The sequence below is a fragment of the Balaenoptera ricei genome, chromosome X, assembly GCF_028023285.1.
Source record: "Balaenoptera ricei isolate mBalRic1 chromosome X, mBalRic1.hap2, whole genome shotgun sequence".
In the NCBI taxonomy this organism is placed as follows: domain Eukaryota; kingdom Metazoa; phylum Chordata; class Mammalia; order Artiodactyla; family Balaenopteridae; genus Balaenoptera; species Balaenoptera ricei.
In genome coordinates, this window is record NC_082660.1 from 111,543,875 (window position 1) to 111,554,691 (window position 10,817).

The window sequence follows — 10,817 nt, forward strand, 5'->3', positions numbered from 1 at the left end:
CCACACACTAGGAAGCCCCTTCACTGGCGGAGATGGGGGGTCGGCAGGGGGGAAGCTTTGGAGCCACGGAGGAGAGCGCAGCAACAGGGGTGCAGAGGGCAAAGCGGAGAGATTCCCGCACAGAGGACTGGTGCAGACCAGCGCTCACCAGCCCGAGAGGCTTGTCTGCTCACCTGCCGGGACGGGCGGGGGCTGGGAGCTGAGGCTCGGGCTTCGGAGGTCAGATCCCAGGGAGAGGACTGGGGTTGGCTGCGTGAACACAGCCGGAAGGGGGCTAGTGCGCCACAGCTAGCTGGGAGGGAGTCCGGGAAAAAGTCTGGACCTGCCTAAGAGGCAAGAGACCATTGTTTCAGGGTGCACGAGGAGAGGGGATTCAGAGCACCGCCTAAACAAGATCCAGAGAAGGGCGCAAGCCGCGGCTATCAGCACGGGCACCAGAGACGGGCGTGAAATGCTAAGGCTGCTGCTGCTGTCACCAAGAAGCCTGTGTGCAAGCACAGGTCACTATCCACACCCCTCCTCCCGGGAGCCTGTGCAGCCCGCCACTGCCAGGGTCCCGTGATCCAGGGACAACTTCCCCGGGAGAACACACGGTGCGCCTCAGGCTGGTGCAATGTCCTGCTGGCCTCTGCTGCTGCAGGCTTGCCCCGCATTCCATACCCCTCCCTCCCCCCAGCCTGAGTGAGCCAGAGCCCCTGAATCAGCCACTCCTTTAACCCCCTCCTGGCTGGGCCAAGAACAGACCCCAGAGGGTAACTTACATGCAGAGGCGGGGCCAAATCCAAAGTTGAACCCCAGGAGCTGTGTGAACAAAGAAGAGAAAGGGAAATCTCTCCCAGCAGCCTCAGGAGCAGCGGATTAAATCTCCACAATCAACTTGATGCACCCTGCATCTGTGGAATACCTGAATAGACAACGAATCATCCCAAAATTGAGGCGGTGGATTTTGGGAGCAACTGTAGACATGGGATTAGCTGTATGCGACTGGCTAGTTTCTGATTTTTTTGTCTATCTTAGTATAGTTTTTAGCACTTGTTATCATTGGTGGATTTGATTATTCGTTTGGTTGCTCTCTTCTCTTTTTTTTATTACTTTTTAAACTTTTTTTAAGTTTTAATAATTTTTTTAATTTTAATTATTTTATTTTATTTTTTTCTTTCTTTCTTCTTTTTTTCTTCCTTTTCTTCTGAGCCATGTGGCTGACACGGTCTTGGTGCTCCACCCAGGTGCCAGGCCTAAGCCTCTGAGGTGGGAGAGCTGAGTTCAGGACACTGGAGCACGAGAGACCTCCTGGCCCTACGTAATATCAGTCAGCGAGAGCTCTCCCAAAGATCTCTGTCTCAACGCTAAGACCCAGCTCCACTCAACGACCAACAAGCACCAGTGCTGGACACCCCATGCCAAACAACTAGCAAGATAGGAACACAACCCCACCCATTAGCAGAGAGGCTGCCTAAAATCATACTAAGGTCACAGACACCTCAAAACACACCACCGGAAGCGGTCCGGCCCACCAGAAAGACAAGATCCAGCCTCATCCACGAGAACACAGGCACAAGTGCCCTCTACCAGGAAGGCTACACAACTCACTGAACCAAACTTACCTACTGGGGGCAGACATCAAAAACTATGAGAACTACGAACCTGCAACCTGTGAAAAGGAGACCCCCAAACACAGTAAGTTAAGCAAAATGAGAAGACAGAGAAATACACAGCAGATGAAGGAGCAAAATAAAAACCCACCAGACCAAACAAATGAAGAAGAAACAGGCAGTCTACCTGAAAAAGAATTCAGAGTAATGACAGTAAAGATATCAAAATCTTGGAAATAGAATGGAGAAAATACAAGAAACGTTTAACAAGGACCTAGAAGAACTAAAGAGCAAACAAACAATGATAAACAACACAATAAACGAAATTAAAAATTTTCTAGAAGGAATCAATAGCAGAATAACTAAGGCAGAAGAACGGATAAATGACCTGGAAGATAAAATAGTGGAAATAACTACCACAGAACAGAAAAAGGAACAAAGAATGAAAAGAAGTGAGGACTATCTCAGAGACCTCTGGGACAACATTAAACGCACCAACATTCGAATTGTAAGGGTCCCAGAAGAAGAAGAGAAAAAGAAAGGGACTGAGAAAATATTGGAAGAGATTATAGTTGAAAACTTCCCTAACATGGGAAAGGAAATAGTCAATCAAGTCCAGGAAGTGCAGAGAGTCCCATTAAGGATAAATCCAAGGAGAAACATGCCAAGACAAATATTAATCAAACTATCAAAAATTAAATACAAAGAAAAAATATTAAAAGCAGCAAGGGAAAAACAACAAATAACATACAAGGGAATCCCCATAGGGTTAACAGCTGATCTTTCAGCAGAAACTCTGCAAGCCAGAAGGGAGTGTCAGGATATATTTAAAGTGATGAAAGGGAAAAATCTACAACTAAGATTACTCTACCCAGCAAGGATCTCATTCAGATTTGATGGAGAAATTAAAACCATTACAGACAAGCAAAAGCTAAGAGAATTTAGCACCACCAAACCACCTTTACAGCAAATGCTAAACGAATTTCTCTAGGCAGGAAACACAAGAGAAGGAAAAGACCTACAAAAACAAACTCAAAACAATTAAGAAAATGGTAATAGAAACATACATGTCGATAACTACCTTAAATGTAAATGGATTAAATGCTCCAACCAAAAGACACAGACTGGCTGAATGGATACAGAAACAACACCCATATATATGCTGTCTATAAGAGACCCACTTCAGACCTAGGGACATATACAGACTGAAAGTGAGGGGATGGAAAAAGATATTCCATGCAAATGGAAATCAAAAGAAAGCTGGAGTAGCAATTCTCATATCAGACAAAGTAGACTTTAAAATAAAGACTATTACAAGAGACAAAGAAGGACACTACATAATGATCAAGGGACCAATCCAAGAAGAAGATATAACAATTGTAAATATTTTTGCACCCAACATAGGAGCACCTCAATACATAAGGCAAATGCTTACAGCCATAAAAAGGGAAATCGATAGTAACACAATCATAGTAGGGGACTTTAACACCGCACTTTCACCAATGGACAGATCATCCAAAATGAAAATAAATAAGGAAAGACAAGCTTTAAATGATACATTAAACAAGTTGGACGTAATTGAGATTTATAGGACATTCCATCCACAAACAACAGAATACACTTTCTTCTCAAGTGCTCATGGAACACTCTCCAGGATACATCATATCTTGGGTCACAAATCAAGCCTTGGTAAATTTAAGAAAATTGAAATCATATCAAGTATCTTTTCCAACCACAAGGTTATGAGACTAGATGTCAATTACAGGAAAAAAACTGTAAAAAATAAAAACACATGGAGGCTAAACAATATGCTACTAAATAACTAAGAGATCATTGAAGAAATCAAAGAGGAAATCAAAAAATACCTAGGAACAAATGACAATGAAAACACAATGACCCAAAACCTATGGGATGCAGCAAAAGCAGTTCTAAGAGGGAAGTTTATAGGAATACAATCCTACCTCAAGAAACAAGAAAATCTCAAATAAACAACCTAAACTTACACCTAAAGCAATTAGAGAAAGAAGAACAAAAAAACCCCAAAGTTCACAGAAGGAAAGAAATCATAAAGATCAGATCAGAAATAAATGAAAAAGAAATGAAGGAAACAATAGCAAAGATCAATAAAACTAAAAGCTATTTCTTTGAGAACACGATAAACCACTAGCCAAACTCATCAAGAAAAAAAGGGAGAAGACTCAAATCAACAGAATTAGAAATGAATACGGAGAAGTAACAACTGACACTGCAGAAATACAAAGGATCATGAGGGATTAGTACAAGTAACTATATGCCAATATAATGGACAACCTGGAAGAAATGGACAAATTCTTAGAAAAGTACAGCCTTCCAAGACTGGACCAGGAAGAAATAGAAAATATAAACAGACCAATGACAAGCACTGAAATTGAAACTGCGATTTAAAATCTTCCAACAAACAAAAGCCCAGGACCAGATGGCTTCACAGGCGAATTCTATCAAACATTTAGAGAAGAGCTAACACCTATCCTTCCCAAACTCTTCCAAAATATAGCAGAGGGAGGAACACTCCCAAACTCATTCTACAAGGCCACCAACACCGTGATACCAAAACCAGACAAAGATGTCACCAAAAAAGAAAACTAGAGGCAAATATCACTGATGAACATAGATGCAAAAATCCTCGACAAACTACTAGCAAACAGAAGCCAACAGCACATTAAAAGGATCATACACCATGATCAAGTGGGGTTTATCTCAGGAATGCAAGAATTCTTCAATATATCCAAATCAATCAATGTGATAAACTATATTACCAAAAGGAAGGATAAAAATCATATGATCATCTCAATACATGCAGAAAAAGCTTTCGACAAAATTCAACACCCATTTATGATAAAAACCCTCCAGAAAGTAGGCATAGAGGGAACTCACCTCAACATAATAAAGGCCATATACGACAAACCCACAGCCAACATCATTCTCAATGGTGAAAAACTGAAACCATTTCCACTAAGATCAGGAATAAGACAAGGTTGTCCAATCTGACCACTATTATTCAACATAGTTTTGGAAGTTTTAGCCACAGCAATCAGAGAAGAAAAAGAAATAAAAGGAATCCAAATCAGAAAAGAAGAAGTAAAACTGTCACTGTTGGAGAAAGAAATGAAAGGAATCCAAGTCAGAAAAGAAGAAGTAAAACTGTCACTGTTGGCAGATGACATGATACTATACATAGAGAATCCTAAAGATGCTACCAGAAAGCTAGTACAGCTAATCAATGAATTTGGTAAAGTCGCAGGATACAGAATTAATGCACAGAAATCTCTTGCAGTCCTATACACTAATGAGGAAAAATCTGAAAGAGAAATTAAGGAAATACTCCCATTTTCAACTGTAACAAAAAGAATAAAATACCTAGGAATAAACCTACCTAAGGAGACAAAAGACCTGTATGCAGAAAACTATAAGACACTGATCAAAGAAATTAAAAATGATACCAACAGATGGAGAGATATACTATGTTCTAGGATTGGAAGAATCAATATTGTGAAAATGACTATACTACCCAAAGCAATCTACAGATTCAGTGCAATCGCTATCAAACTACCAATGGCATTTTTCACAGAACTAGAAGAAAAAATTTCACAATTTGTATGGAAACACAAAAGACCCCAAATAGCCAAAGCAATCTTGAGAAAGAAAAACGGAGCTGGAGGAATCAGGCTCCTTGATTTCAGACTATACTACAAAGCTACAGTAATCAAGACAGTATGGTACTGGCACAAAAACAGAAATAGAGATCAATGGAACAGGATAGAAAGCCCAGAGATAAACCCATGCACTTATGGTCATATTACCTTTGATCAAGGAGGCAAGAATATACAATGAGGAAAAGACAGCCTCTTCAATAAGTGGTGCTGGGAAAACTGGACAGCTACATATAAAAGAATGAAATTAGAACACTCCCTAACACCATACACAAAAATAATCTCAAAATGGATTAAAAACCTAAATGTAAGGCCAGACACTATCGAACTCTTAGAGGAAAACATAGGCAGAACACTCTATGACATAAATCACAGCAAGATCCTTTTTGACCCACCTCCTAGAGAAATGGAAATAAAAACAAACATAAACAAATGGGACCTAATGAAACTTAAAAGCTTTTACACAGCAGAGGAAACCATAAACAAGATGAAAAGACAACCCTCAGAATGGGAGAAAATATTTGCAAAAGAAGCAACTGACAAAGGATTAATCTCCAAAATTTACAAACAGCTCATGCAGCTCAATATCAAAAAAACAAACAACCCAATCCAAAAATGGGCAGAAGACCTAAATAGACATTTCTCCAAAGAAGATATACAGATTGCCAACAGACACATGAAAAGATGCTCAACATCATTAATCATTAGACAAATGCAAATCAAAAGTACAATGAGGTATCATCTCACACCACTCAGAATGGCCATCATTGAAATATCTATAAACAATAAATGCTGGAGAGGGTGTGGAGAAAAGGGAACCCTCTTGCCGTGTTGGTGGGAATGTAAATTGATACAGCCACTATGGAGAACAGTGTGGAGGTTCCTTTAAAAAGTAAAAATAGAACTACCATACGACCCAGCAATCCCAATACTGGGCATATACCCTGAGAAAACCATAATTCAAAAAGAGTCATGTATCACAATGATCATTGCAACCTTATTTACAATAGCCAGGACATGGAAGCAACCTAAGTGTCCAGCAACAGATGAATGGATATAGAAGATGTGGCACAGGGCTTCCTTGGTGGCGCAGTGGTTGAGAATCTGCCTGCCAATGCAGGGGACATGGGTTCGAGCCCTAGTCTGGGAAGATCCCACGTGCCACGGAGCAGCTGGCCCCGTGAGCCACAATTACTGAGCCTGCGCGTCTGGAGCCTGTGCTCTGCAACAAGAGAGGCCGCGATAGTGAGAGGCCCGCGCACCGCGATGAAGAGTGGCCCCCGCTTGCCACAACTAGAGAAAGCCCTCACACAGAAACGAAGACCCAACACAGCCATAAATAAATAAATAAATACTTTAAAAAAAATAAAAATAAATTAAAAAATAAAAAAAAGAAGATGTGGCACATACGTACAATGGAATATTACTCAGCCATAAAAAGAAACGAAATTGAATTATCTGTAGTGAGGTGGATGGACCTAGAGTCTGTCATACAGAGTGAAGTAAGTCAGAAAGAGAAAAACAAATACCGTATGCTAACACATATATATGGAATCTAAAAAAAAAAAAAAATGGTTCTGAAGAACCTAGGGGCAGGACAGGAATAAAGACGCAGATGTAGAGAATGGACTTGAGGACACGGTGAGGGGGAAGGATAAGCTGGGAAAAAGTGAGAGTGTGGCGTGGACATATATACACTACCAAATGTAAAATAGATAGCTAGTGGGAAGCAGCTGCATAGCACAGGGAGATCAGCTCGGTGCTTTGTGTCCATCTAGAGGGGTGAGATAGGGAGGGTGGGAGGGAGACACAAGAGGGAGGAGAAATGGGGATATATGTATACGTATAGCTGATTCACTTTGTTATACAGCAGCAACTAACACACCATTGTAAAGCAATTATATTCCAATAAAGATGTTAAAAAATAAACTTATTGAGTAATAATAGGTTATTAAAAGGAAATTAGGATGACATCTTTAAAGACAAACTTATCTCGTCTCAAAATTCATTTTGATCACAATGCAGAGAGACAAAATCCGAGGCTGGCTAGCTCTTTATATTGACTTAATATAAAATTGCTTATACTTTTAGAACAAACTGCCACCAGAAATACATTCTTATTTAAATTCACAACATTATTAAGTCAACTACTCTACACTCCAATTCCATAATCCACAACTCACAATTGTAAGTTCATATTTTGTAAAGACAAACTTATAGAGAAATATTTGAATGGTAACTACACATTTCTTAAAGCATAATAGAACACTCCCAGAAAAATTCCCATAAGAAGACATTTTCCAATTTCCAGTTACGCAGAAGAATAAAATTACTCATAACAAAGTTTCAGTCTTTAGCTGAATAAATAGGGAAGATTAATACGAATTACTTGAAAAGACAGATGTAAGACCTTTAGCAAGTATGTTAAGAGCTAAAAAATGAGTAACATAGTTAATATAAACATTTAGTGTATATCTAAATGTTGGTATGAATATCTTAAATCTTTGGCTCCATTTAAAGTTTTTCTAACGTAAGACTCCAATACTAATTAGAATACAGCAATTTTCATTTGTAATAACCACACTTTACATGATCTGTGGTCCCCGAGAGTTTGCATCGCTAACAAGTCTGTGGGTGATGCTGGTCCGGGGTCCATGCTTTGAGAACCACTGATCTAGATAATCAAATTAATTTTTTAAAAATCTCAACACAGACTTATTCTTTAAAAAAACAATAACCTGTGCCAATGTCAGTATCTTTTTTTTCCCTGTGTAGTTAAAATAGTCTAATACCGCATATCTATCAATTGAAAAGAAATAAGGAAATAATATTTCTATCTACCCCTGTTTTCTATTTATTAGAAACTGTCTTGTCAATCCATAATTGAAAAACCAAGGCTGTCCAAAGGATATGCCCCACATTATGGCTGTGGTAGGAAGGGTTCCAACCAATTCTTACCTTCCCTTAGCACTGTGTTGCACAAGGTCTCAGCATTCTGTGCACAAACTTTCTGGACCTCTGCTTGGTAGTCCCCACTAACCTTTTTAAAGCTCTTTTAGATGCCAAATATTTATTTGAGACTTTTGTCCCATATAGGCAATGGCTTGAAAAGCACTTAGCTGTTTACTTTTCATCTTACTATAAATTATTTATCCTTCAGTCTGTAAATGGCTATTTGTAGGATTAGACAAATTTTGAATGCTCTGATAAGAGGATTGTTGCATCCAAATTCATGCACAATCCGACAACCTCAGCTGGATTGGCATATGAAACAGATTCTCTAAGCATATGTAAGTAGCGCGAATTATTAACCAGTTAACATCAGCAAATTTGTTTTTGAAACTTAAGTTTATGCATACAAGCATTCCCTAATGAGAAATAATATTAGCTATAAAAATCCAATAAAAACATACCTTGAGTAGATTTCTCTACTTCTTTCCTCTTCCTACTCTGGCTATTGTAATTCATCCTCAGCTCTTGGTTATACTCATGCAGAGTTTCTCTGGAGTTGTATGTCTGTCTTGGTTTTCTTCCATCTTCACTCTCATCGGAAGAACTAGTATAAGCTAGGTCCATTTCATGCTTGACTTTTGACAGAGGCTGATAGGGTTTGCAGTCTGTTTGCTCCATCTCTGATTAAGCAAGCTCAGTTTCATGAAAAAAGGAACTCCTTTAATGTAAGCAGTCCTGAAAGAAAGAGGGAAAAACACAAGCCGTCTTAGATGTGTCCTTTTGCGAGAAAATGCATCTGGCCGATTCACAATTGGTCCTGATAATACTGTCAAAGGAGGGGAGCAAAAAACAAACTAGATGACATGAAGCTAGCCGGAGGCAATAATAACACTGTGTTACACGCACACCTTGTCAAGCAGTTAGGATTAAGTTGGAGGTAGCAGTATTAGAAAATACAAGGTGAAAGAGAGTCAGCCTTCAAAAATATTTGTATTGGAAGGCAAATAAAGGACAGCGTTGTTCTATGGTGTGTGCATGTTTTTAATGTTAAAGTCTGTGGTCAGATTAAAAAAATATTGTAAGATTTGAAAGTGGCCAGAAGTACAAATATTAACCCAGCACATCCTACATCTGAAATGAAAACTGGTAAGAGAACTACATTCAGAAAAAAACACATACTTGCCTCTGGTTTAATATTGCATTTAAGAAAGGGGCTCTGAGGAAGAGAATGATTCTGAGTTAGAGAGGCTCATGAAATAAAGTGTCCTTAAGGGGGACTGAGCTCTATGTGTTCATACTGTGGCTTCTGCGCCTCAGGCTTGCAGAGCATTTTTAATGAGTTAGGTGGTGGTAAATTTTTGTTCTTCATAGTACCGAGAGGATATAAACAACACTTCTGGTGAGTATACTGGTGTAGGAACAGCAGGATCTAAATTGGGTTTAGAAATAGAGATTTAACACTTCATGATAAATCACTGAAAGAACCCCCCTTCCCCACAGAATGCTGAGCTAGGAGCCACTAAGGCTCTTAAGACCCATAGAGGCATTATCCACCTTACTTAGCACAGAGTGGTTTGAGAAGATCAAACGCCACCTGAGATGTCAAAGTCTTCTGAAAAGTTTAAAGTCCTGTCAAAATGTTCTTATTTTCATTCTCTGCATTATTTTATCATCATTTTCATCCGCTGTTGCAACTCTGCAACTTGGTCCTTTCATACAATGTTAAAGAAACCTAGCTTGAAACCAAATAATGCCATGATTTTATTTTGCAGTGAAAATGACTCCCTTATTTTTCTTCAGCTCTTCACCATATGCATTGTCAAAGAAATCATCAGGCATCTAGATAGTGGCTCCTTTATCATGTACAGTATCTCACTTTTTGGAATTTCTATTGCATGTACAGCAAAAAGAACACTGAAATCACTCAATAAAGCTTATCGATTGACTGATATGCATTCAATGGTACATAATGCTTCGTAGTATGAGCAAAGTTTCACTCGTTGAAGTCTTAGTTCCCTAACCAGGTCCTTGAAGGCAGACTCTGAGTCTTATTCCTCTTTATGTCCCCCATACCACTTAGCACTACTCTAGGCACATACATAGTAAAAAACTATTTAACTCCTGAATCTACAAATTCCATTAAGTGGCCCACGGAGACACCTAGCTTGGTTGAACTGACAGCAGAGTTGAGCATCCTTGGAGAGAAAGCAGATAAAGTATTATAAATGAATATATACTGACGATTCGACAATAATCTAAGCTCATGCCATCTCATGGCTTCACATACTGACTATACACTCACAGTCCCCCAATCTGTAGCTCCAGCATAGGTCCCTCCCCTGAGCCATAGACTTGAATACCCAACTGCTTACTCAATGTCTCTACTTGGATATTTAAAAGGTATCTCAAACTTACTATGTTCAAAACTGCTTCCCTTCCCAAAACTGCTCCTTTCATAGTCTTCTCCACCTTGGTAAATGGCAACTTCATTCTTCTGTTTGCTCAGGCCACACTACTTGAAGTCATCCTTGATTCCTGTCTTTCACATCCCACATGCAATCCATCAGTTCATCCTGTAGGTGTT

At 39.4% G+C, this 10,817-nt stretch overlaps 1 protein-coding gene across 3 annotated transcripts in view; it reads right to left on the bottom strand.

Annotated features, from left to right (window-relative positions):
• The window catches only part of TENM1 (teneurin transmembrane protein 1), a 557,972-nt gene extending 549,061 nt beyond the window's left edge, over positions 1-8,911 (bottom strand). For all 3 annotated transcript variants that reach the window (XM_059911842.1, XM_059911841.1, XM_059911840.1), the window contains exon 1: positions 8,695-8,911. In XM_059911842.1, the coding sequence (XP_059767825.1) occupies positions 8,695-8,911 (217 nt within the window). The remainder of the gene's footprint in view (positions 1-8,694) is intronic.
• Between the last annotated feature and the right edge of the window lie 1,906 nt (positions 8,912-10,817).